Source organism: Xiphias gladius, chromosome 20 (assembly GCF_016859285.1).
Source record: "Xiphias gladius isolate SHS-SW01 ecotype Sanya breed wild chromosome 20, ASM1685928v1, whole genome shotgun sequence".
Lineage (NCBI taxonomy): Eukaryota > Metazoa > Chordata > Actinopteri > Istiophoriformes > Xiphiidae > Xiphias > Xiphias gladius.
Genome location: NC_053419.1, coordinates 13,102,678 through 13,129,364, shown reverse-complemented (window position 1 = coordinate 13,129,364; position 26,687 = coordinate 13,102,678). Strand labels below are relative to the sequence as shown.

Genomic DNA, 26,687 nt, shown 5'->3' with positions numbered 1-26,687 from the left:
CCTGTTCACTCCTGAAATAGCAGATTTTTTTTTTTTGTTTGTTTTGTTTCCCGGTGTAACTCCTCCCCTCTCTTCTCTGCAGGTTGGGTGTCTTCGCTGAAACTTGAAACCAGAGAGCAGTCGGTTTAGTGAGATCTCTGTTCAAACCCGCTTTGTGGGATAAAGCCCAGAGGTCACGGCACCTGCAGGTCAGACCAGCTTTTAAGTCAGACGTGCCGAGCGTCGCAGCTGTCTCCACGCTGACGCCGAGATGGACCGTTGGCGCGGACCGGCTAGGGTCGCTTACAAGCCGTGGAAGATCCCCGAGCCAAGGTGAAAACCACGAAATGATGCCAGGATTGTGATCTCTGCAGGGTACCGAGATGCTGAACATGAACATACTCTGAGATAACCCCGCCAGGGCCGTGCGCGCCCCCCTCTGTGGCAGACTTGTGTTCTTGTGTCCGGCGACGAGTCGTTGGTAAAGTTTTAGGAGCAGCCTTTCGTGCCTAACAGTGCCCGAAATTTCTCCTCTCCGTGCGTCTTGACATGTAGGGGCGAGGCAGATTCAGTGGGTCGCGGTGCTGAGTCCCAGGGCACGGTGGGCGAGACCTGCACCACAGCCCCGGCGGCCGGGCAGTCCACATCCAGATATAGATCTGATAAAACTGAAGGTTTGTACAACACTAGTAGTTGTAGTTGATCCAGTTTCTTATCTTTATTTCGTCTGAAAGCGAACGTAAAATGGACTTGAAATATAAAATATGAAAGCAATCGTAACGCACATGTCTTGCGCAAACAGCTTGCTATGTTACTGGATCATTTTTGTTGATGCATTCACGTGTGAGCAGTACTTTAATGCTCCAGTTGGACTGGGCGGGGCGAATTTCACCTGCTTCACATGCCTTGCGGTAGTTTGACCTAAAACAGTGCATCACATTTGATTCACTGGTGATGCCGTATGTTTTGTTCGTAGACATTTTAATTTGAGAGGTGAAAAAGTATAGTGTAGAGTAAAAAGTGCAAGATTTCCCTGTGAGATGGAGAGGAGGAGTATACAAAATGGAAATACTTAAGTACAAATACCTCAGTAACGTAGTAAAGTACAATACTTGAGCAAATGTACTTTCCACCACTGTTAATTGTTGATAACTCTCCTCAGAGTTTGTGTACTGATCAGCTTCTGTTGTCCAGGAGGAGTCACTCACACTATCAGCTCCCAGCATCATCGCTGAGCACCTTTTCTGAACGTTTAATATCCGATATTGTAGCATATACTGCATAGTGGCATTACGTCTTGCTTGTTTTGATTCTCAAGAGATTCTGTATCATTCCTTCACAGGTGAGAGCGCACTCCCAGTGACTGCCGTGTCCCTTTTTTTTTTTTACAGAAACCTTTACAGTAGACGATGCACTGGAGGCCATCGGTTTTGGGAAGTTCCAGTGGAAAATCTCCCTCCTCACCGGACTGTCATGGGTGAGACAAGAACGTATATGGAAAGGTCCTCTCTCTGATTCCCCGTTACTGTGCGTCTCTCATGTAGCGCCATGCCTCTCTGAGTGCAGATAGGAGACTCCATGGAGATGATGATCCTCAGCATCTTGGGGCCCCAGCTGCACTGTGAGTGGAGGCTGTCCAGCTATAAGGTGGCTCTCATTACATCGGTAAAGTCCCTTTTGCTGCTGTTCTACAGCTTGTTGATTTTTGTTTGTGTGTTAATGTTTGTACTCAGATGCTTTTTTCTTTTTCTTTTTTTTTGCCTCAGGTGGTGTTTGTTGGGATGGTGATCAGTTCACCTGTATGGGGGTATGTGTCTGACAAGTATGGCAGAAAAGTTGTGAGTAGTCTCATATCTGGGTTTATCATATATGCTTTTGTGATTTTTGTACATTATCTCATGTTTAACTTGTGTTCTTTCTGTATATGTTCCCTCGGTAAACAGGGTCTGACACTTTGTATGTGCTGGACTCTGTACTACGGCCTGTCCAGTGCCTTTGCTCCGGTATACGGCTGGCTCTTGGTCCTGCGGGGCCTCGTGGGCTTTGGCATCGGAGGAGCTCCTCAGTCGTAAATTCACTGCTTCCCTCATTCATGACGAGATGCATTAATGATTCATTAGTAATTAACAGCTAGGACTAATATTCAGTCTCTTTTTAGGGTGACGCTCTACTCTGAATTCCTCCCAGTGAAGTTCAGAGGCATGTGTATCATGATGATTGCGGTACTGTGGTGATTTTGTTATTGACGCATGACTTCACTGTATTTCAGCATTGAATCTTTGACCTGATTGAGTAAACTGCTCATTCATTCACATCTGATTTATGTGTCTGTGTGCATAAGGTATTCTGGGCAATTGGTTCTGTGCTCGAGGTCCTCCTGGCCCTGTGGATAATGCCCACTCTCGGCTGGAGGTGGCTGCTCGGCCTGTCCACTTTACCAATGGCGATCTTTGTTTGCTTTTGCTTTGTACGTATGTGTAATAGAGATCCCTAAAATAAAACCAGCCGGAGTCAAACTCTCAGCTGACCTTTCCTATTCCCACAGTGGCTGCCCGAAAGTCCCCGTTTTAACATGCTGAAGGGACAAAGAGAAAAGGCCATGGCAACTTTAACACGCATCGCCAAAGGGAATGGCAAGACCATGCCTAAAGGGAAGATGGTTGCTTATAAACAGGTGAGGTTAAAGGTGTGTTACAGGATGTGAAAAAGATGTGTGTCCAATACAATGCGTAATTGTTGATATTTAAATAGATACGCCTTCTATGTTTAATTTTACAGAATGACTGTGGACAGATCAAAGATCTCTTCACTCCTCAGTATTGGAGGACTACTCTTCTCCTGTGGTTTGTATGGTTAGTTTAAGTAACACATTTTCTACTTTGTCATCTCCATCAGCTTTCCTTAATCAGGCATTTTGATCAAAGGTTATTATTTAATCAAGGCTGGACTGCCAACCACGCAAAGCAGGTAACTGCCCTGGGAACCACCTGCTTCACTGTGTGCGAGTTGGTTTGGGGTCAGTTTGTTGGGATTATGCACAGTTTTATCCCAGTGATTTACGAATTTTATTCCTTCAGTTGATATTTTGCTTAAGTTGTGTATTTCCTTCAGTAAATCTGTGTTCAGTATTTATGTTTTATTTTCAACTCCTTGTACATGACTTAGTTTCTAGAATACTGTATTATTATTTTATCCAAAGGTTTGCATATGCCTTCTCCTACTACGGGATAGTCTTGTTGACAACTGTGATGTTCCAAACTGGAGATCCATGTGGGGGTAAGTAACAGCTGCTACAGGTAGATCCGCTTTTGACCTTTTGTCATAATTTTAAACAAATACCAAAATATAACTGCCTTACTTCCTTGTAGCATCCCAAGGGGCCAAGATTGAACCGAGCTGTAATCTGGAGTGCAAATATTTGACATCAGCTGACTACAAAGACCTTTTATGGACAACGTTGGCCGAATTCCCAGGTGAAATGCTCCCTATTAGCATTTTCTAGGAGCTGTAGTGTGTAATTGGAACTGTAAGGTAAAGACATTTCATGATGCTGTTGCCAAGAATGGTGTTAAGCCCATACACAGAGGGTGCTTCCTTATTTCTTCATCATCCATAAATCATACTGTAACAAAAATCTGAGACGACACGGAAACTCAAGACCTGCTGAATTTTGTAACTTCATTTCTGTATTCATAGAATATACAGAATAGAACTGAGGAACCATAAGTTCAGGTCAAACTTCAAAAGGTTTGACAAGCATTTGGTGCACATAAGTCTCAAGGTGACTTCCTTGAGAAAACAGGTTTAAAGTGTTTAAATGAGCTTAACAAATGTTTTGTTTAAGGGAGTGACCTAGGCTGCTGAATTATAATTTATCCTCACTGTGTCTTTACAGATGACTGCTGCAGTTAACTGTATGTTTTTCATTTTTGTTTCAGGTATTTTAGTTATCGTTCTGGCAGTTGATTTTATTGGTAGGAAGAAGAGCATGGCACTGTGTTTCTTCATGTTTTCTTTGTGCATTCTGCCCTTATATGCTTGTGTTGGGAGGTAAGTTTGTCTCTGGGTGCTTTATTTTGTCAGATTGGAACAACGGCAATACATTAAGAGACTCTGCTCAACTCTCTGCGTTTCTCTTTTTGTTCATATAGGACGGCTCTTACAATCTTCATCTTTGTTGCCAGAGCCTTTATCTCTGGAGGATACCAAGTTGTTTTTGTTTACACACCAGAGGTAGGTCTATGTACCATTTTACCATCTTTTACATTCAACATATTTAATAATATGTTCAGACAAAATGCTCTCTCCTCTTTCCCGCCAGGTGTTTCCAACAGAAAATCGAGCCTTAGCAATGGGGACTTCCAGTGCGATGGCCAGGATGGGTGCCCTGATCACCCCCTTTGTGGCACAGGTATGAAGGAGTGACTATCTCTGATGGTACTTGGGAAAAGAAACTGAAAAAAGCATCTGAGAAATGACAACTAGTCAATTTGCGTCACTGGTGCTTTAAGGACATTTCTTCAAAATTCACGTTCGTTTTTCTAGTTTCTGTACTGGGACTAGCTGCAGTTTTATTTATTAGCGTGTCAGGTAACCATTTTGTATCTCCAAGTTAGTTTTTTTCCGTCTTTAAGACCGGGAGATAAACAAAAACATTAGGATTAATGTTCAGATGACAAAATATTACCTATAAAATTTTGTTCAAATCTTACCATGAGTTTTAAAGATACCATGTAACTGACCAAAGTGTGTTGAGTAGGAATTTTGACCTTACAATGGTGTTCAACACAAAAAAAAACCCAGAGGTTCAGCAAGATTATTAGGAATTATTGTTTGGAAATATTTATATTAAATGTATATATAATTTATATTTATTTGTATTAAATTAATCTTTTTAATCTGTAAGTATTTTGTATTGACATCAACATCTTAAGGTTAACTGTGCTGCTGCCTGTCACTTAAAGGTTAGACTGTGCCATATGACATGTGACTTTATTGTAAGCCAGTGGCTATGTATGCTATATATCCTGAAGAACTTTTAATTTTCATGAAATAATAGCTTGAATACATTGTGAATTATTGTGATGCCGGATTGCAGATTTAAATGTAGAAAATATTTCCACGGCCAGTGTGATATCCGACTCCTTCAGACGAGACCGTACGTTTCTCTGCCAGGCTCCTCACTGTTTGTGTTTTTCATTCTAGGTGATGCTCAGAACGTCACTGTATTTGAGCCTGTCGTTGTACTGTGGCTGTTGTCTGCTGGCTGGCGTTGTGTGCTTGATCCTGCCTATTGAGACGTTAGGCAGGGGTCTGCAGGAATCCGGTCTCGACCAGGAAGCCGGGGGACAGACAACCGCCGCAACCAGCCAGTCAAATGGTACAACACACTCCTCGGACCAGGGTTAGATTGACCAGGAGGAAGGAGAAAAAAAGAAGAAAAAAAAAACACTGAAAGGGGGATATTTTGTCACCTCCCAGGCTGCTGCAGATGCCGCAGTTGTCTCTTTAACTATGGACTGAATCATCTGAGCGATGATGGGTGAAGAGCAGCAGGGGACAATCTCATTAAAGGCAGGGAGTGATAATTGAGGGTAGGCCTACTGCCCATGTCTAATGAGAGCGGAAACACATTTGGACTTGGACTGGTTTGTTTATCCTCTCTTCCATTTAGGCCATGAGAACCAACAGAGGGACATTTTGGAAAATGAAGATGTTCTTTGCAGGCTCTGCTTAGAGCTACACATTTCAAGCCTTGCCCTCAAGAGGCTCAGAATTTTATTTTATACATTTTAGATAAAGATTACTTCTTGGATTTATTTTTGTATGAAGCCATGTGTCTTTTGTCCATTTAAGCACGTCAATCTGCCTTAAGCTTTGTTTCATTTTGTCAGTAAATCTCAGAGTATATCTCAGATATACATGGTTCTGTTATTATGGGCCTACATGATCGATTGGTTGATTAATCGATTAGTCTAGAGCTGATTAATCGATCGGCAAAAAATGATTTGACAATTATTTTGATGATCAAGTTACTGTTGTAGTCATTTTTCTGAAGTAAAAATACCAAACATTTGTTTGTTCCACCTTCTCAAGTGTGATGATTTCATGCTTTTCTTTGTCATACATGATAGTAACCTGAATATCTTTGGGTATCGGACTGTTAGTCGGACAAAATAAGACTTCTGAAGACCTCACCTTGGGGAGCGGGCAATTAGAACTGGAATTTTTCACTTCTGTCTGCCATTTTATAGACAAAACGATTAATTGAGATAATAATTGGCAAAGTTCATCAATAATAAAAACAATCATTAGCTGCAGCCCTTGATTGACATGAAGTTAATTTACTAGCCTATCATTTATATAACTATATATAAAATCCAAATATTCTCTTGCTTAAGCTTCTCAGATGTGAAAATTTGCAGCTTTTCTGTATGTTAACATTATAGTGAGTTGATTATTTGGGGGTTTTGAACGGCTGGTGGGACAAAACATGGCATTTTATGACATCACCTTGGACTATGGCGAATTATGGCGGTGTTTAACTGTTTTCTGATGTCAGATCCCAGAAACCAAACAACGAATCTAGAAAATAATCAGCAGATCGGGAAAATATTTGGCGATTTCGCCGCGTTTCCGAACATTAGCAGTAGATACTTTCGTCAACATTCGTATTTGAGAGTTCCTAGTCTGGCCAGTCACCTTGACAACATTGGCCCAATGACAGCGCACACGCGAACTAGGCCAGCCAATCACAGGCAGCCGACGGAGCTGTATGTCATTTCTAGCCCGCTTGCAACCTGCACCGTGTTTTGTTTGTCTGTCTGCGCAGCAGCAGCAGCAGCAGCAGCAGCGATGAAATCTCGGGGTCTGCGGCTGGCTCGGTGCAAACGGAGGAAATCTCTCCGGACTTCCCGCTCATGAGGACCCCGGTAACCGCAGAGGACGCACGGAGCAGGACCGAAAGGCAGCACCGCCGGGGCTCAGGAGTCAGGTGCGGCTGGATGGGAGTCTGACTAGGCATTTTCTCCCCGGTGACAGAGAGACAATCTCAGCGGCGCATCTTCTCAGATCCTCCTCCCCTCTCTCCTCCTCCTCCTCCTCCTCCTCTCCTCCTCTGCTGCCCTCCACGGCTGCAGCCCACCGACCATGGCCCTGGTGACTCTGCAGCGCTCTCCCACCCCGAGCGCAGCATCCTCGGCCAGCACGACCAACAGCAGTGCGGGGGAGGTAAGTGGCGAAAGCCGGGGCTGGGTCTTTGTGTGCGCGGTCTGAAAAAACGCCGAGAATGCGCCTGCATCAATACGGTCTGGCTGCTCTGTAATATCATGCGGGGAAGGGTCAACCTGACTTCCGTCAACGCTGTGCGTGTTATAAACTTGACATAGCCCATTGTTGCACGGGGGGCCAGCAGAGGCTTGTCTGTGGCTACCGTGGCAGCGGATTTGTAAACAAAATCCTGCAGCGGGGGAGGGGGCTCAGCCGTCAGAACAAAGTGCTCATTTTGCTGCCGCGCACAAACATTTTGCTGCGTCGCACTCAGGTTGTCCCCCCCCCCCCTTGTTGTTGGGCTCGCATTGGCTGGAAACGCAGCCCGGGCGTCGGGGAAGGAGACTTTTTTTTAAAAGGGGGGGGGGGGTTTCCGAATCACGCGCGGCAGCCCGGTCAAGATGTTCAGGGAACTTGCGAGGGCGTTCGACGAGCGGCGCCACGGGGGCGCACGGTCAAGCGACGTGAGATCGCCGAGGTGTCCCGCGCTGCGACAGATGCCCCCCAGGCTCCGAGCCCCATTTGTATGCAGCGCCACGCGAAACACTACCTTGTGTATGAACGTTCGCGGTCCCCAGACTAGTCTAACATTTCACACCATTAGATGAAAAGATAGGCGGTAACTTTTTTTTTTTTTGAGGGGGGGGGGGGCTGGAGGAAACTGCAGTCGGGTTGAGCGCCCGACGGGCAGAACGCTGACTCTGTGAGGCAGAAAGGAGAATCCCATCCGCGAGGCCAAGTCATCCTTCAGATACGGACCAGTGCTAGATCCTGCCGTGCACCCCAGCGACACTGTCACATCAGGGTTAGTGCTCCGGTTTTTTTTTTTTTTTTTCCTCGTTGCAGGGAAAGTGGATTATGTGCTCATAAGTAGTCTGGCTGAGCCGAGGCACAAAAATAAGCAGTGACATTCTTCCTTTGGTGATAGGTGGGTTTTTTTTTAAATATCACGGTCCTCTCACTATTCTGCAAGAGTCAGCCAGATGTTTGGATGTGGAGTTTTTTTGTTTGTTTTTTGTCTTTTGCTGAACCTGTGCTGTTTGAAGGTGTCCTAAAGATTCACTGGGACGTCCACAGCAGACGAGGATCGCAACACTGAGCAGGGGGGGACCAGCAGATGGCGCGGGCACACTTTTGTTCTTGTTGACCACTTCCCCTACCACCTCGCATCTCAAACACCAAGCGACAGTGCACTATGCACAGTGCGGCAGTCCCTGTTCCCCGTTCCAGTCCAGCACTCAGCAGGAACAGGTCTCGGGTTCTGCCGGACTGCAGACTTCGACTCATGAAGAGGGCCGTTTTTGAGTGCAGGAAGAAACTGTGTGTGGTTTTCCGGTTTTCCCTCACACAGCCTAACGCCGCGCCAGTCGCTCAAGTGTCTGCCTTGTTTGTTTTTTTTGTCTTTCAGGATTTTGGAAGCGACGATGACCGGAAAAATAACCAGAGGTAAGATCTTTCTGTTTTTAAAAAGTCGGGCATCGGACGCTCTGTAGGGGCAAAGATGTCAAACAAACTTACAAGGCATGACAAACCGTTTCCTACCGCGGGGATGTGTTTGTGTCCTGTCTCTGTGGTCAGTGGGCCATCCGACCCTGGACGAATCGACTCGGTAGTGGCAGCAACAAGGGGAAAATCCCAACAGGCAGTGGGGTGTCAGGCGTTAATGTTCGGTCTCTGATTGTATTTGAGATGGTGGTATGACAACAAGGATGAGAGAGAGCAGCTGTTTCAAGTTGTCTAAGTAAAAGTATGATCTTAACAACACAGCTTGTTCTCTTAGTTAACAGTTCGGGCTCAATTTTCTTTTGTATATTTACATATTAGTCCGATTATTTCTAAAATACTTTAGGAAACTGTTTTAATACCTTTAAAACAAAATAAAATACTACTGCACAGGAAAGCTGGAAGTAACCCTGTAGAGTCCAGGGTGATTTGTTCGTTTTTCCGGTCTGTCTTTGTTTAACTGCTTTTAAACTGTCCTTACTCCACATACATGCTGTCCTTTTTTTTTTCAGCATAAACTTCTCTTTTTGTCAATTTAACAAAGTATAAAGCTGCAAGGAACCTAAAACCCAAGAAAAAAGACAAAGATGCCTATAAAAATGGCTAAATCTTGAGTGGTAATTACTCAAGATGTTATTGAACAGTTCAAGGTTCTGAAAAATATTGTTTCACTGTCTATAAACAGAAATACAACAGAAAAATGTCCATTTACATCTCTAGGGATTTTATTCCAGCTGGGTTTTGTGCCTGCATCGACCTCTTGCGTGCATTCTCAGTCGTTCTGAAATGTACACACTTAATTGCACTGTCAAAAAAATCTGCCACCTTGATGATTAAAAACTATTTTGGCATGTGATGAGCTGCTTTTCTTGTCCTCAGTCCTCGAATCTGGCTCTCTCAGAGGCGTACGGCATCAGTTTATTTTCTCTGACAGCCCTCAGTTTCTCACCGTTGTCAAGGAGAAAAAACCTGCTGGAAGTGCTTTTGATTAACGTGACAGATTTTTTTTTTTTTTTTTTTAAATGTTTCCTCCCCTCAATTACATAACAGGGAGGACACAAACAGCTGTTCCTGCTCAGTCACAAAGCTTTTCTATAATAACACGACGTCAGAGAAGCCATGATTTGTGTCACAGCAAAGCCCTGGCACAGACTCTGTCATTGTGCTCGCTGCGCGTGTGGGTCATTCACAGTTGAATCAGTCGTGTCGTGCTTTGTCTGACTCAGTGAGTAACATGTTTCTGTGGCTCAGTGAGTCATCGGTGTTGGGTCTTAATTTAGCATTCCGCATGTCAAACTTGAGAATGACGGCCAGTAGCATTTCTGCCGCCTCCCGGCGCTTGCATGAAAGGTGGTATTGTGGCAGAGTGTTGGCGAAGCGGCGCCGATTGCTGAAGCACGCGCTGCGCAGAGGAGACGGAGGGGGGGGCAGAGACGTAGTGGACGCAGCAGCAGAGAGGAGGAGAACTGAGGGCCGAGGAGGAAGGAAAGCTGCGGGAGGAGAGGAGGCGGGACATGCCAGGACCAACACCATGATGAGAGACGTTAAACCAAAATATGCTACTAGGGGGAGGCTGCAGTCACTATGCGCGTTTAGATAATGAATGGAAAGATGTTCATAAGAGAGGGCTTTTTGGAGGAGGTCGAGGTTTTCTAAGGGGACTGTAAATAGTGGAACAACGAGTGGGATGCATCTGGTGGTGAAACCTTCACGTAAAGCCATGTTAACCGTGCTGCCTCACTTTGTGGAGAAAGCTGCTCTGACTCGGAGGGAGATCTGTCGCATGTAAGTTTTCACGGCAGCACAAACATAAAGACCTAGTAATATGCACTTTTTAGAGTAACTCGGTACTTAGCGGCAGTATGGGATGTCCGGTACCAGCGATTAATTTTAAATTAACAGCATTACATCACGTTACATTTGTAGGACAGAAGACGATTTTATAAATATGCAGGCGACGTTTTTAAGCTTTGATCGTGGTAACAAATGAGAGACGATTTTTCTTTCTGTGAGAGCATAATGTTCAAGCATTCAAGCCTTTTCTCAAGTGTAGTGTCAGTTTGTTCAAGGAAGTTGTTTTTCCCAGCTTCATGTTACGACTGCACATCGAGCTTTGTAGTTAATTTACCCTGTCGTCTCGAAATCATCAGTCTTCTGCATAAGTTTGAAAAGAAACAATGACACCACGTAGCATAGGAGCTGAAACAAAAGGCCTTGTGATGGTCCCACTCAGTCATACCAGGCTTTGTGTGTGTGTGTGTCGGTTGAGAGGGGAATGAGACTGTGGTTAAAACAAAGCTGCGCCCTGTCCTGTGTGAGAAAAGACGCCAAAGCTCTCCTCCTGCTCACTGCAGCCTTCGTAACAAAGCCCACGGCCCGGGAGCGCTGTATCCAACACAGGCTGGACCGGAGCGCAAGGCTTAAAGCCTGAGCACATGTGGACAGTCGCGGTGTAACACTAGATTCATCAGAGGTCGGCGAACCCGATCGAGTGGAGTCTGTTCATCCTGCTGTAAAGACGCAGGGCTGTAACCTGCCTGCCCACTGTACATACAGTTACCTGACTGAAGCCCTTTCATGTTCCTGTGACATGATGAAAGGCTTGATCCCAATTCTGATTTGGCTGGATCATGGAGTCTCTGTGCTCATCTGGTTTAAAAAAAAAAAAAGGTTATGCTTAATAATTGATTAATCATTTCAGTCTTTTTTTTTTTTTTTTTTTTAACAATAATGCCAAATATTCATTTCTTTTAGCTTCTCTGTTTTGAGGGTTTGCTGCTTCTCCTCCTCTCATGTGATAGTAAATTGAATATCTTCAGGCTTTGGAATTTTATTCCAACGAACCGAGCAATCTGAAGGTGTCACTTAGGGCTCTGGGAAATTGTGAGAGGCATTTTTTCACGACCTCCTGATATTTTATAGACCAAAAAAATTAATCAGTCGATTAAAGTAATATTCAGATTAATCGCTTAAGAAAATAATTGTTATTTGCAGTCTTAATATTTTCTATTCTGTGGACATGTAGGACTGAAATTTCTTTACAAACATGTTTTTATTCAGCATTTTACTTCACTTATAGATAACAATGATTCAGTTGTAGCTCAGTCCAGATAATGTCACCCTGTCAACCTAACCCACCCAATCCCCTGTACATCTTTCACCCACATTGTATGATGCTGTGAGATATTACAAATGTGTAAAAGTGTAGATTGTCTTCTAATTTCAGGCCATAAGGTTCTTCATAAGGGGTTGAGGATCTGGTTCTAGATTGGAGGTAATGACTGGAGAAATAATGTATAAAATGCTTAGCCAAAAGCGTGAAGAAACAATGGGGCTTCTGTTGCCTCTGAAGAATGGCGTCAGACTGTCTCTCAGGGAAGAAACGGCTGGATTACTTTCGTGTAGTTTTATTTGGGAAGAGTGGAGTTTGGTTAGCATTTTGAATGAAGCTAAGCAGTGCTGTTGGAGCTGGTGTTTCATGTGTTCAAGACCCTCCCTCTCATGTGTCATGGGAAATACTGTAGGGGTGCCAATTTCCTTTTCCCATGTCAGTCCAAAGCACAAGTAAGATGGGTTGTGGGACAAGGAAGGGGGTCAGTGGTGTACTGTAAGTCATGTATGGATGAATGAAAGCACAATATGTGTGTGAGTCTTCAGATACAAGTTTTTCAAGAGTAGGTGTCCTTTTAAGACAATTAGTGGTCTTGTGGTTTTGAAATTTCTTGGCTTCTAATTTGTTTTTTCCACTCAGTTTGATTTTTATGACCGGAAGATCCGATAAATACCCTGTTTCCCAAAGTTTACTCTTGTCAAGACTTCAATAGCCTTAAATTGGTTTTCCACTCCGCTTTTTTCCAGCCTCAGTGAGAGTTTCTTCATGGTCAAAGGAGCCGCCCTCTTCCTCCAGCAGGGCGGCAGCGCACAAGGACCAAAGACCCCGACCCACCATAAACATGCAGGTAGGAGCAAACACCCACAACCACACAGAGACAAGAAGCTTTGTCTCTTGTTCTTTTTGCCCATATTTTCTGCACAGGTGAGCTCCAGACAAAAGGAAAATTGTATTTGCCTTGGTGGCTTTTCCCTCTGTGGGTTTGTCTGTGTTTATTCCGAACTGTTAACTGGCTGGGTCTGACCTGAAGTGACCCGCGGTTGAAAACCAGGGATGCCCACAGATCGTTTCAAACAAGAAAAAGCCTTAAGCAGTTTGCTTAAAAGCAATTTCAAAGAAACATATAGACAGCTTCTGTACGTAAGCTCTTTGAACATGTTCAAAAACTGTGTTTGTTCGTGAAATATGAAAATAATGAACATATAAGATGATGAGAGAGAGGACTTACAGATTTGTGCTCTGGACTTGTATCATGCTTTTTTTTTCCGCTTCCAAACTAGAACAATGTTGATGTCATCATCCAGCCCTCAGTGACTGACGACACCTGTATTGTCTAAACTACTGCAGATATTTTTGCTGTGTCATCCAAACTTTAGTTTTTTGTTTTTTTTTAATTGGCTCCAACAGATTTAACAAAGTGTTATTATGCAATCATGCTACTGCTGTTTGTCTGCACATCAAAGTGATAATAAAATCTGTCATAGGCGAGCACGGTCTAAAAATAAACTAAATCTTCAGTGCAGTCGGATCCGTTTTGGTCTTTTTTAGATGCTCTGTTTTTCAAGTTACTTATCTGACGTCCTTGGTGAGTCTGATGTCGTTCGTGGAAGAAATGCCAGACAAGTCAGAAGTCAGTTTGTGCGTGACTCGGGCCTTATTCACTACGACCATAGCTAGGCACCGCTGGGAGGTGGCAGGGTTTAGATTTGATTCCATTGAGAGAAATCTGCAAACATTTTTCCTCCCACTGCAAAAGAAAACCAACAATGAATGCACAATAAAAGAAGATGAATGATCGGTTTGTTGCTGACCTTTGGTTTTTTTTGTTAGTAAGTCCAGAAAGAGCGTCTCTGTAGTGAAACCTGTTATTGAATAGAGTGTGTGTTAGTTTCTCTATATCTTATATATTCTCTTAGTAGTATTTTTCGGATTATTAATGGCAGTTTTAGTTCATGTATATTGCATTAAAGTTACGGTGGCAGGAAATCGTTTCCTCTTCTAGGATGTTTTATGCCATGCCAAGATTCCCAGACTTTGATAATAATCTCAAAGTGGTTAGGCTGATTAAAGCCTTTTAATTGGTCTAATCAAGCTACATGTTGGAAAAAAGACTGCACTGAATTGTAGCTCCTTCAGTTTTATAATCAGTCTTAATGGTTCACTTTCAGGTGATTTACCTCAACACCTGCAGGTCATGTTTAAGATCCTCCGGTCTGAAGATCGCATTAAACTGGTTTGTATAATACTTACGCTTCATTTCTCACATTTATTTTCTTCAAAGATATTTGGATAGTAGGTTTCATGCATTGTTTGTGTGGTCTTTGTAGACTTTAGTCATTGACTTTATTTAATACATAGAAAATTACAGACCTGACAGTGTAAGTGTTGATTCTCATACTCATTTTCAAGTCAAAACCATTTTAGAAAAAGATTTGTTGACTGAAAGTCGGTCTGTTTGATTTCAGGTTTAGAGGTTATCATGCAGTCGAACGCAATAATTGCATGACAACAGCAGTAAACAATGGATATTTTTGTTCCAAACACAGTTTCTTGCAGTGTCTCCTTTTGTTCCACAGGCTGTACGGTTAGAAAGTGGATGGTCGGACCGGGTGCGCTACATGGTTGTCATCTACACCAGCGGCCATCAGGATACAGAGGAAAATATCGTCCTGGGAATGGACTTTACAGACAAGGACAGGTAATTAATCTCTCTGCAGCGTTACATTTCGTAGAGTTTAATCTGATTATTAGATTTGTGAAATTCTTTAATCTTTCTGACCCTCAGTAAAAATTGCTCTATTGGGATGGTGCTGCCACTGTGGAGTGACACCAACATTCATTTAGACGGAGATGGGTAAGTTTCAGTTTGTCTTTTCATAAAACATGGAATAATTAATGCTTAGATCAGCTCTCAAAATGTAGGTGCAGAACCAATAATGGATCTTTTCTTTTAGAAACACACTCGTAAAAATGTGGCAGGAGTTTCCAGTGTATAACCTTTCTACTCAAATTCAGCCAGGTCTGAAGCTGCTTCTTTACATGGGTTTTCAGACATGGGTTGTGTTTGCTTTCCACCTTTTAGGTTTTACTGCCCACCAGTGGCAGAGGAGTGAATTACATTCATTTTTCTCTCCCTGTGATTCTTGCTGACCTGTTAAAATTGTCTCTGCATCTGTATGGTGGAGGAATGTTCCACTGGTTGGTGGCCTGAATAGTCCCATGAACGAGCCCCGTCCAGTCTGTGTTTACATCCCCTCATCACTTTTCATCTCCATCCAGACCCAAACTGATCCTCCTCCTCCTCCTTCTCCTCTACTTTCTTCACCAGAGGCTTCAGCGTGAACACAGCTGGGCGGTCACATGTCTTCAAGCCTGTATCTGTGCAGGCCATGTGGTGAGGAAATTCTTCACGTTTACCTGGGATTACTGCTGTGTGTTTGTGGTGTGTGGGCTCGTATCACGACAGGGGGTTATGCATTGTCCGCGATGGATGAATGTTGTCTTAGACTCTTACATTAAGTACCTCAAAACAGTTCTTGGAGCAGGCGTATCACCCTAAAGCCATGTTGTTCAAGTTCATTTCAGTTTTCTGGGGGGGGGGGGTATGTCCTGCTGGATTTTTTTCCACAGTTAGTGGTAATATAAATGACAATTTGTACAATTTTTAATTAGGTAGGCGCATGGAGATCCTTTATATGCCTGTGTGCAGGGTGAAGGAACAGTATCCTAAACACCGAGAATAGCCTAAGTTAGCTCAATTATGGGATCAAGTAGCAGCTCCACAAAACGGTAGAGAAATAACTGTTTAGACTTATTCCAGCATTGAGGCTTTGTACTTATTAGCCTGGTGTGAACACTTAACAAAGCTACATACAAAATGTCATCAGTTACTTGTGATTCCAACCATATCCATATGAATCCATGTGTGAGTACGTGTAAATAAGAGGTCTGGGCATTCTTTGATGTTGAAAATTGTGACTTTATGAACTGGTAAATTGTTAGACTAGCTATCCATCAGTGGAGATGTCTCCCTGCCACTGAGTGGATGCAGTTTATCTCATAGACACCCAGCAATTAAACAGAGCCAGGTTAATCTCACTGCACACGGGCATTAAAAAAAAAGACATCTATAAGCTTGTCCCTGAAAGCTGTGAGGAAAGTACTGTCGCCCGAAAACCGAACTGTCCTTTAAACTTAGTAGACGCATTCAGCATCACCTTCCCACCAAATTACAATCTAGTTAAAATATTGAAAAAATGTATTTTCTTGGTTTGGTTCAGCTTTAAACAACTCAAACAAACATTTGATATTAATTTCCCCCTATGATCGTCACGTTGATGACACTCCTGGTCCAGTCTAACTATCTGGGCCACTGTTCACTACTGTCAACACGGTTTATTCAAAGACTTCCTCTTGCATCCACATGCCACCTGCTGTTCACTCATCAGAATTACCGGTAAACAAGTCTGCCTTATTTTCTTTGCTCCGCTCCTCTCACATTACATCCATTTTGCTGCCGATGGCTTTTGGCGGTCAAGCCTTTTTTTTGCCCTCTGTTGCCACAGGTCTGCCCTGCAGGTTCTCCACAAAGCATGCGAGGTGTCACGCCGGTTCAACTACTTCCCAGGGGGGATTGCTCTCACATGGATGGCCTTCTATGAGAGCTGCATCACCTCAGAGCAAAGCTGCATCAATGAGTGGAACGCTATGACCGACCTGGAGACCACCCGGCCCGATTCACCCACCATGTTTGTCGACCGGTGAGACCCTTCAGGCTGCTTCTTGCAACAAACCAGAAGATTTAGTTTTGAGGAAATCGGAGCAGCAAGTGTTATATGACATTTAGGGAAACCAGGCTGTAGTGTTCACCTACCGTACACCCACACCTGATTTAATTATCTCTTGTGCTGCAAGAGGACTGAGACTTGTACTTGGGAGACAAAGTAGTGGTCTTACCTGGCCTAAAAGACCGCTTCCTCCTGCCTGGTTTGCTTGCATCCTTAGTCATGGAAAAGATTGCAGTGCTTTACACACCAGCTGTTGTGCTTTTGTCGCTGCCCTTTGTTTTCAGCTGTGGAAACATGTTAGGCTGTCATGCTAATTTGCATTCAGACGGCAACACTGATGTACTGACTCATTATGTGTAGGCCAACTGAGCGAGAGAGGACAGAGTGTCTCATTAAAGCCAAGCTACGCAACATCATGATGTTTCAAGACCTGGAGAACATCACGTCGAAGGAGGTATGTGCCAAGTTAACACCTCAACCATGTGTGTATTTGGTCTAGGTCTTTTTTTAATACTGCACTGTAGGAAAAAGATACATCCTGGCAAATGTGAATGTCTTTATACAGTGTTTGTGAAAGAGTGGTTCTAATGTAGTTTTGCACACAAGTATGGCTTAGAAATAACACACCATGGCTGTGGGTCATTGTGCATCGATAATTTAAGAAGTGAAGAAAACAAAAATAAGTTTAAAAAAATACATATTAGTATTTGACTAACCGTGGGAAACACACTTGGAAACCTGGTTTAGTAAATAGATTTTTAATGTCTTATCCTTGTTCTTAGATCCGTAACGAGCTGGAGCAGCATATGAGCTGTAACCTCAAAGAGTACAAGGAGTTCATAGACAACGAGATGCTTTTGATCCTGGGACAGATGGACAAGGCCACGCTTATCTTTGACCATGTGTACTTGGTGAGAATTTTTACCTCACGCTACCTTTGCATCATACTTTTACATTATTTTCTTCGCTTTTCCTACATGCTGACACTCAAACACTGTAACACTGTGGATTTGTCTTTCCTCCATACAGTTAAATTAGCCTGTAAACCCCTAGCAGCCAGTGTATTCTAACTGAAAGGTTTCTATGTGTTTACCTTCGTAGGGCTCTGAGTGGAACGCGTCCAACCTGGAAGAACTACGTGAATGCGGGTGAGCTGATACACATACATCATGTTTTCCTGATTTGATCTTAAATGGTGTATTCTTATACAAGATTAAATAAATGCTATATATGTATATTTTTACCTGAAAGTTCCTATTAACTGTAAATAAGGTATATTTATCTCCCCTGTTGGATTAACTTTAGGTGTGTCTGGATGATGTATTGATTCATGTCAGCTCTCATTTAATAACGTCTGTTACTATGGAATGTACAATACAAGAGGAAAAATTAATCCAAGCCAAAATCTTGACACAGCTCTTGGTTCAAAAAGCAAAAATGCATTTGATTTATAAGTTTCAAAGACAGTGTTAGCCAAAAAGAGAGAGTGTTGGTTCACATGTAAATGTTGAATGTTGCCATTTCAAAAAGTGAATTGGATCTGGACACTGTATTGTACCCAGTAAATGTAATAAAGCAATATTTCAATCTTACATCTTAGGCTTTGGCAGGCAAAGAATAAAATTATACTGTATCAAGGTAACCTGTTGAAAACGCAGGCACATCTCTGCACGGCTTTCAGTCAGTAATTTAATCAGGACAGCAGTGATTCACCATGTGAAACAGATTCATTTCTACTCTGTTGGTTCAGTAATAGTTTGCCTAATAAGCAGGGAAAGAAAAACTAATGCATTGTTGTTTTGGTTGCAGAGTGGGTTACATCCTGAATGTTACCAGAGAGATTGACAACTTCTTCCCAGGGATGTTCTCTTATCACAATGTCCGCGTGTACGACGAGGATGCCACCGACCTGCTGGCCCACTGGAACGAAACCTACAACTTTATTATCAAAGCCAAGTGAGACCCTGCACATAGAAATAAACCAGTGAGCTGGTGCTTTTTAGTTGCATTTGATAGAACGGGTTAGGGGCTGTGATCCAAGATTATAAACTGTAATGCCAGACTGTTATCCAAGAAGTGTTTGATCAGAGACGGTACAACACAACTGTGCCCCCACAGCACTTTGGTATGAATAGATGGAGCTTTTAGTCATCATTTTTTAGTCATCATAGTTCGACTGTCTCACATCATGCATTCTCCCCCTGCGGACTGGGGCTGTGGTCACACAGGACACATTTTTCTCCCGCCCAATTGCGAGGCACAGCTGTGAGTTGTGCCAGTAACAGAGGGAGAGCTGAAATGGTGCAGTCATTCCGGTTGCTATGCAACTGTCGAACCCGGCTAACCTGAAGTTAAAAAAAAAAAAAGATGTTTGTAAAAATAAAAACGGAAGAGCTAAAATGGAGACATGCTCAATGTGGAGCACTAATAGAGCACAATGCTGAAAACCATCACATACAATTTATACAATTTAACTAATAATCTCTTATATTTAACAAGATGTGCAATCGTCACTAAAGGCTATTGTCCTAGCTTATCATAAACTAGAAGATCAAATGGATTGTTAATGAATTTCCCCCTTGTCCAACAGGAAGAACAATTCCAAGTGCCTGGTGCACTGTAAGATGGGGGTGAGCCGGTCTGCCTCGACAGTTATTGCCTATGCAATGAAAGAATACAGCTGGTCTCTGGAGAAAGCCTACAACTTTGTCAAGCAGAAACGGGGTATAGCTCAACCAAACGCTGGTTTCATGAGACAGCTGGCAGAGTATGAGGGAATCCTGGACGCCAGGTAAGAAGGCCTGCATGTCTCACTCAGGTTTTGCGCTCGGCTCAGCTACCTGCAGTCACCTGGGTGGGTGAATGCTGCTGGCATGAGAAAAATTGTAAACCCACCTTGTGAAACATTTTGGTCAGTTTCCTTCACATGTAAACAACAGTACACTGTGCCTTCGCAGCAAACAGCGTCACAACAAGCTATGGAGGCCTGAAACGGATGAAGAGGGATCAGATGATTTGCAAGCCTCTGGCCACTGTACTGGTGGGGAGGAGACACCAGTGCTCAGAGAGGAAGAAGCCTGGGGAGGCTGTGGGGCATCCCCCTGCAGGGGTATGGGTCTGGAGATGGAGCCTCTTGACTCACTTAACTATAATTACTACTTCAGGCGTTTGTCAGACTCTGCACTAGACAGTGAGCCTTCCACGCCAGTGCGGGGCCCCCCTCTGCTGGGTATGGAAAGAGTTTTCATTGAGATTGAAGACGTGGAGAGAGATGCCCTGTTGGAGGACGAGGGTTTCCCCATGGCCCATTTAGCCCTGCCTGGCGAGGGCACGGCAGCTCAGACGTGCGGGCGCCTCGACCCCCTGGAGGACATGAGACTGAGACTTGAGTTCAGTACTTTGGAGGAAGAGGACGAGGAAGAGGCAAAGAAAGAGGAAGCTGAGATGGCGGCCTTGGCTCAAACACCTGGATACTCGGATGGGAAGAGGGCAGGGGAGGATGCTGAGAGGACGGAGGAAAGCCGATTAGGCCTAGCCAACCTGAACACTAACAACAGCAACCGCCTCGCTGCAAAGCGCAGCTGCCCCGCAGCTTTTGACGTGAGTTGAGACAATATACATTTTACCTGCGGTAAATGAATGGTTAGTGTTTATCTACATATTTTAAAATGGTCTTCATATCACAAGCGTGTGTAATGTTATGGACATTTTAAATATTCTGCATGCCACTGACCATATACTGTATTGTGTTCTATTTTTCTCCATTTAGGACAGTGCTAGCACTGGAAACCCTTTAAAAGTGAAACCCTCCTATCAGTCCTGTAAAGACTGCCTGCGTCTGCCACAAGGGCGGCGCTGTGACCGTCCAACAGGAGGTCGTTCCCACCGCCTTAATCCCAACCGCCACTGCACTGTCCCTTCCATATGCATAGATCCGCCCGGGACAAATTTTGCTTCCACCCCAATTCTGCAGTCTCTGCCAGCCACTGCAGTTGTCCCACCTAACTTGGTCCAGCCCTGTACTCACCCCTACCGCTGTGCCACCTGCGCCCCAGGTGTCCCACTAGCCAACCACCAGAAACTGGTCTCACCCATGAGCTGCGAGGAGACGCCTCCTGACCGCAGCTCAGTCGAGACGGAGGACATGGACGAACCACAGGGGGACAACGTGGAAGTACAAATATCAAGGGAGGGTACAGTGGCCATCAACACGACTACTGCTGAAGGTTTAAAATTACAACCCGGTGGTGCAGCGGAGCTCCAGCAGCAGGCTCTGGCCCAGCTGCAAATGCCAGGACTGGGGATAGAGTTTGGTCTGGAACTGATGCGACAGAGGGCGGAGCGGCTTGAAAAGGTGCCAGGCCTGGCCATGGAGGGCCAGCTTCCAGTGGGGCCCCTGCCTTAAGGGACGACCAGGAGAAAGAGGAGGCTTACCCTTTCCTCCACCAGGTACGCTATGATGGCTCTGGGCCTGTAGATGATAGCTGCTGTGGTGTTGTACCAGAAACAAAGCTCTGCTCTGACCTGTACTGTCATGTCCTGGCCTCAAGCTCCACTGTAACAAGCTGCAACAGCCCTCTGTATATTTACAGAGCGTCCTGACATTGTCTGCTGGCATGGAGATCCAGATGAGGCTGGTTGTTTTCACCATATGCTAAAGGCTTGAATGCTTCTGGCTAAATTGGGACTGAAGACTGTCTTGTATCCGTCACTTGTCCCTCAGGCCTGATCGAGGCCTGTCTGGTCTCCTCTGAACATGCCTGCCCCACCACACATACAGGATCATCAAACTTCCCGACAGCCCAGTGGAGATGAGCGTTACGCTGCCATTTTACCCTCAACAGACAGGTTTGGTGTATTCCCAAAACAAGAGACAGTGGAGGTTTATAAGATCTAGTTGCTGTCCCGTTCTGACTCCTGACAGCGCTATAGTTAACACTTTGATGTTGATGGGAAGAAAAATACCTGGAGTAACATGCTTCTGTTGGTGTACTGTATGTTTTTCAATCCAACTCATCAACAGTATCAAACGTAGCTCAATGAATGTTTGCCATTGAGCCTGTTTGATTGCATTCAGTATCTCCTCATGTTACCGCTGATAACTGAATCCTCGTTTAACTTCACTTATATTTTCCCTGCTGCAGCTGCTTTTGCATCACAAGAAGGCATTTCATGTGAAAGCATAATCATTTTTAAAAAAGGATGTGAGCATACGTGAGCCTTTTTATGCCTCTTTGAAAGGCGTCGTACCTCGGACCACTAGCATCTCTGACTGTTTTGGTCAAAGACTGTTTTGTCTCTGCTCAGTGGCTGGTTCACCCTGACCCCCTCCATTTAGGTTAATGCAATCATGTCCTTAAAGTGCTCAGTTTAGGCACACATGACTTTGCAGTATTACAAAACACATCCTCAACATGCTTAGGCAGAAAAAATATTAAAGTCGTCTTTAATTTCCCTGAGTTTTTGAAATGCTGAAAAACTTTATGGATTAAAATTTGTCATTACTCAGTTTAAGTGACAACAAATGGCTTCAGTAAAATGAATGGAATTGAGCCCAACTCATTTTCTTAGGCTTGGAAGAATGACCGAAGAAACGCTTTTCTTTTGTTGGAAGACATCACAACCTTCAGGCATCAAGAAGCATTCATAAGCTTAAATATCACTCTTAGTCAGATCATTTCTGATGTAACCAAAGCCATATCATGTTACCAGGTCCAGTTTATCGCCTTCATGATTATAGTTAGCAGAGAAGCTCAGCGCAGTTTCCTTTGAGCAGTGTAACATACTTTTCTTACCTTCTTACATAGTATGAGTCTGGGTAGTCATTTATCTAAGAGGCTCCAATGGTTAACAAGGCTCACCCAGTTAACGTTTTGGTAATATGTTGAAAACCCTTAGACTACCTTTCCCTAGACCCACAGATATTTGCAAAGGCACATCAGTCATGTATAGATTTAGCACTTGAGCACAACTCTAGTATCCATTCACACAGTGCACAGAACTATTTCAGATCTATAGCTACATGTAACCAGAATTCATTTAAGAACACTAAAGCAGAAATAGAGACATCAGAAATGAAAAATCTGCAATATGCTTCAAAGAAGTAGCTACATTCTTTGCTTGAAGTATGGAGTCCATCGCTGTAAGAATAATTGATTTGATCTAGTAATCATCAGACAGTTATAGTCAACAGCAGGTGCTTTGTTAAAAATTTACTGTTTTTGTAAAATAAAATTAAATGCCAGTTGTTGTTATTCTGAATTTCGAATTACAAAATTAAATACTTCCATTTACAGTGTGAAAATTAGAAAAAGTATTAATGAATTAATTGACAAGACTAGATTTTCTTTATGTTAAATACAGAACAAGTAACCTACCAAGAAAACTGAACCTGCTTGAACTCTTCTGCCCCTACAGTCAGTTAATTCGTCTTTAACTTTTTTTTTTTTTTTTTTTTTTTTTTTACATGTTCATGATAGCTCAAGGCATATTTTTAAATGGTTTTGTTAAAATTGTGCCACCAATCCAAAGTTGCTGTGCCACAGGGTGCTACTTCTTCTGTTTGGTTGATGTTGTGTTCTTACTGTTTTTTGGCACGCCGGGTGTGCTAGAATGGTACTGAATGAAGCCTGAATGATGTTTGTTTGCGGGAAAAGCACATGCAAGTGTTATTACTGTATTTAAAGATCTGAGTGCTTCAGAAGAAATGGAAACTGTGCAAAGAATGAATGCAAATGATTTAATCATCTTTAATCATGGGGTTATTGTATGTGAGTGTGTGTGTGTGTGTATATATATATATATATATATATATATATATATATATATATATATATATATATATATTAATTTTTTATTTTATTTTTATTTTTTTGGTAGATTTTGCTTTTCTTTAATTATATCAGTAGAAACTTACACAAAAAAACAATAAAGCATCCTCTGTTCCTTCTCCTCCCTTAACTGGATCCCAGGGAGCTGCAGGTTTGCTCCACTAGTTAGATTTAAGTAATTTGGATTTGCTTTTAACCAGATATTTCCCTCACGTGGCCATTTCAGCATTATGTCACATAAGGCACTAACAGAAAGTTGTTGACAGCATCTGATACCACACACATCTGAAATAGAACCACTTCAAACACAGAATAAAGTTACGATAATGCATTTCATGATTGTTATTATGATTATTGTGACTAAAAGAATTAAAAAAAAAATGTTACAAAATGGAGAGCTGGCTAAAGCCTGCGAAAGATGGATTAAAGGAATAGTTTGACATTTTGCGAAATACACTTATTTGCTTTCTTGCCAAAAGAGAGATGACAAGATTGACACTGCTGTTGTCTGTACGGTAGATATGAAGCTAAAGCTAGCAAACAGTTAGCTCAGCTTAACATATGGACTGAAATAAGGAGGGGAAACTGCTAGCCTGGTTCTGTGTAGGTAAGAGAATCAACTGACTAGCACCTCTAAAGTTAGGTAGTTAACACATTATATCGCATTTGTTCAATTCGTACGAAAACCAAAGTGTAGAACAACATCTAGTCGTTTTTACAACTTTGAGCTGGGTTGGTGCTATCAGGAAGACCTGGTTTTGCCTTTGGACAGACTCAGGCTTTCTGTTTCGCCATTTCTAGCCTTTAAACGACCGCTGGCTACGGCTTCATATTTGCCATTCAGATAGGCGAGTGATTTTGACCTTCTCATCTAACTCTCGGCCAGAAAGCAAACAAGCCTACTTCCCAGATTCTCAAATAGTTCCTTTAATATATTCTTAATATGATTTTAATTTAAGACAGCTGTTCTCAGTATCACTCTTGACAGGTGGGCCCTATGAGGGTGCTTGACATTCATGTGATGTTATGCGCACTGAATCCTTTTGTTTTTGTTCCCAGACCGCAGCACTATGTTTGGTTGTTTGCTTCATGTGTTGAAGTTGTTTTTGCGTTTAAGTGCCTTAACCTCGGCCTTAGCTCTGTCATAAATCATCACAGGCTTTGCAAAGTTTCTGTGAGTGTGTTGATGGTCTGGCTTTTTTGTACATTACTTACCCTCACTCCCAATAATAACCATGCTCCTTGCAATGTATAACTTGGCACATAATATAATGTATGCAAATACACATAAGCTCATGCACAGCAGCCTCCTCTCCCTCAATACACACATTCTTGATGGACTTCCATTTATTAATAGCCTATAATAATATTGTACTTGTTTGATATTGTTGAAACGTGTGGTACATCGTATTGGTTCAATAGCTGGCTGAAGAACCTTACTTGCTGGACTGAGAACTATCATTTACATTACAACATTAGATAAGAAGGATTTAAGTCTCTGAAATTTACCAGTCTGTATATATTTTTCTCTACAACTTGCTATTGAGTACATTAGCTTGCAGATGTGGTCAATATTAAGAAAAGCACTGGTAATGCTACTGTGTATTGAGAAATACTTATAATTAATTCTCGTGTTTGCACCACAACATAAAATGATTTTAGGCCATCTCTAATTTAGGCAAATGTCTTCAGGCTCTATTAAAAATGACAAGGATTGTTTTTTTGGTTTTTTTTGTTTTTTGTTTTTTTTAAATTGTATTATTCCCAGGCAGCAAGCATCAAACTGACAATCCTACTGATGGGCCAGAAGTTGAGGACTTTGTTAGGAAGGACATTAGGACACATTGTAATTTCAAGGGAGGGGGAGGGGCAGGCATTTATAGGGTGTATTCATAGAGCACAAGTCTGCCCCAAAGCATGTGAGTATGAGATGAGTGGAAAATAGAGAACATGAAAAACCTACCTGGGAGTAAGATTTTGTTACGTTGACTGTTTTTTTGTTAACTTTAGTGTACTGTACTGTACATTGCCAATGTTCATGTGTAATGCACTTTTTTTTACATTTTGTTAAGATGATGTCCAGTCTAATGTTTATCATGGAAATAAACCATTTCCTCTGCATAATCTGTTTATTCAGTTGACTGCTGTGCATCCATCAGACATGGATAGTTCAGCATTAATTAGTGTTTTCACTATACACACACACACACACACACACAATATAATACTGCTTCTTTGGATAGTTATTTGGGAAGAGGTTTCACTCCAACAAATAATAATGATTGGTGTGTGATGATATCAGAGACATTTTAAGTGAAATATCTGTAGCCCTGTTCATCTCTGATTACTTGAACCGCCTCTGTCAGCCTCTGGCCCTGACTTTCTCTTTTAGTTAAACGCAGCGAGGGATCTTATTGAATTAGTCAAATGAAGTCTGTCTGACATCATGGGGCAGGTGACGGCTGAGGGAGAAGATCTCCCAGAAAGACCAAAGTCTAACCGGACGACACAGACAGGGCATCATTTGTAAACATCAGCCTCCGTAAGTATCCACCTACTCTAATGTATTACCTCTCAGGCTCTGAGATGAATTTATATGAATGTAACTATAGTTTTTTTGTAGACAACTAACAAAACTGCAGACAGTTAAGTTTTTTTCGAAGGGAAGTATCAAGAAGAATAGTCAATACTGATTGTCATGGTAAATGCTACACTAACAACAGGTCAGGAGGAGAACTTAAATGTTAACGGTCAGTGAAATGTTAAAATTTTCCACATGAATGACAGAAGAATTTTCATTTAAGGTGTTAAAAACTGCCATGCCTGTATTGTATATAGTAATACTGTATACATCTGTGGCTAAGTAAATTGAACTATATTATACAAGCCACAGAAATTTCTTAATATGAGCTGCTAGTTTTGAATAAATCCGTCGAGCCATTTTAAAGTAAGCACATTTATCTTTATCTTTTTTATGACCTAAAGTCCTGCCTAGAATGCTATGAAAATTTTACTGTCAAACTACATTATGTGTCTGAATATCATCCTGTTGTACTGACCATTTGAATTTGAGCTATATTATGTCATACACCTACTGTTCTAAAGGCCTGGCAGAGTATTTTGTTGGAAAAAACCAAGTCTATCCTAAGACCGGGCTAATAGTTTATGTACTCTTAGTCACAAGTCTCTTATAAACGTTATGCTTAG

The 26,687-nt window shown here is 42.6% G+C and overlaps 2 protein-coding genes across 4 annotated transcripts; both read left to right on the top strand.

The window, feature by feature from the left end:
* The first annotated feature begins 250 nt into the window (after positions 1 to 250).
* LOC120806694 (synaptic vesicle 2-related protein-like) lies at positions 251 to 5,996 on the top strand. The gene is made up of 16 exons (XM_040158071.1): positions 251 to 312; positions 535 to 653; positions 1,371 to 1,456; positions 1,546 to 1,644; positions 1,746 to 1,817; positions 1,923 to 2,047; positions 2,138 to 2,201; positions 2,321 to 2,446; positions 2,525 to 2,653; positions 2,758 to 2,831; positions 3,179 to 3,255; positions 3,348 to 3,452; positions 3,918 to 4,029; positions 4,131 to 4,212; positions 4,301 to 4,390; positions 5,185 to 5,996. The coding sequence occupies exons 1-16, from the start codon at positions 251 to 253 to the stop codon at positions 5,386 to 5,388; spliced, it is 1,626 nt and encodes a 541-aa protein (XP_040014005.1). The 3' UTR covers positions 5,389 to 5,996.
* An 877-nt stretch (positions 5,997 to 6,873) lies between these two features.
* ssh1b (slingshot protein phosphatase 1b) lies at positions 6,874 to 25,947 on the top strand. Of its 3 annotated transcripts, XM_040156843.1 has the most exons (16): positions 6,874 to 7,209; positions 8,657 to 8,694; positions 12,610 to 12,710; positions 14,032 to 14,096; positions 14,440 to 14,561; positions 14,649 to 14,717; positions 15,192 to 15,257; positions 16,429 to 16,623; positions 17,011 to 17,104; positions 17,433 to 17,561; positions 17,752 to 17,798; positions 18,460 to 18,606; positions 19,241 to 19,441; positions 19,608 to 20,250; positions 20,420 to 21,099; positions 25,847 to 25,947. In XM_040156843.1, exons 1-15 carry the CDS (start codon positions 7,129 to 7,131, stop codon positions 21,053 to 21,055), a joined length of 2,634 nt encoding a protein of 877 aa, XP_040012777.1. In that variant the 5' UTR covers positions 6,874 to 7,128; the 3' UTR covers positions 21,056 to 21,099; positions 25,847 to 25,947. The 3 variants fall into 3 exon arrangements, with proteins under 3 accessions (XP_040012777.1, XP_040012776.1, XP_040012778.1); XM_040156842.1 differs by lacking the exon at positions 25,847 to 25,947 and having other exon boundaries at positions 20,420 to 23,097; XM_040156844.1 differs by lacking the exons at positions 15,192 to 15,257; positions 25,847 to 25,947 and having other exon boundaries at positions 20,420 to 23,097.
* Positions 25,948 to 26,687: the final 740 nt, after the last annotated feature.

Bases quoted from the DNA above. Each gene is read 5' to 3' on its own strand.
- LOC120806694 (XM_040158071.1), top strand. From the start codon at position 251: ATGGACCGTTGGCGCGGACCGGCTAGGGTCGCTTACAAGCCGTGGAAG. The intron at 1,818-1,922 runs GTGAGTAGTCTC...CTCGGTAAACAG, and splicing joins ACAAGTATGGCAGAAAAGTT to GGTCTGACACTTTGTATGTG. The intron at 3,453-3,917 runs GTGAAATGCTCC...TTTTTGTTTCAG, and splicing joins AACGTTGGCCGAATTCCCAG to GTATTTTAGTTATCGTTCTG.
- ssh1b (XM_040156843.1), top strand. From the start codon at position 7,129: ATGGCCCTGGTGACTCTGCAGCGCTCTCCCACCCCGAGCGCAGCATCC. The intron at 14,097-14,439 runs GTTTGTATAATA...TTTGTTCCACAG, and splicing joins CTGAAGATCGCATTAAACTG to GCTGTACGGTTAGAAAGTGG. The intron at 17,562-17,751 runs GTGAGAATTTTT...TTACCTTCGTAG, and splicing joins TCTTTGACCATGTGTACTTG to GGCTCTGAGTGGAACGCGTC.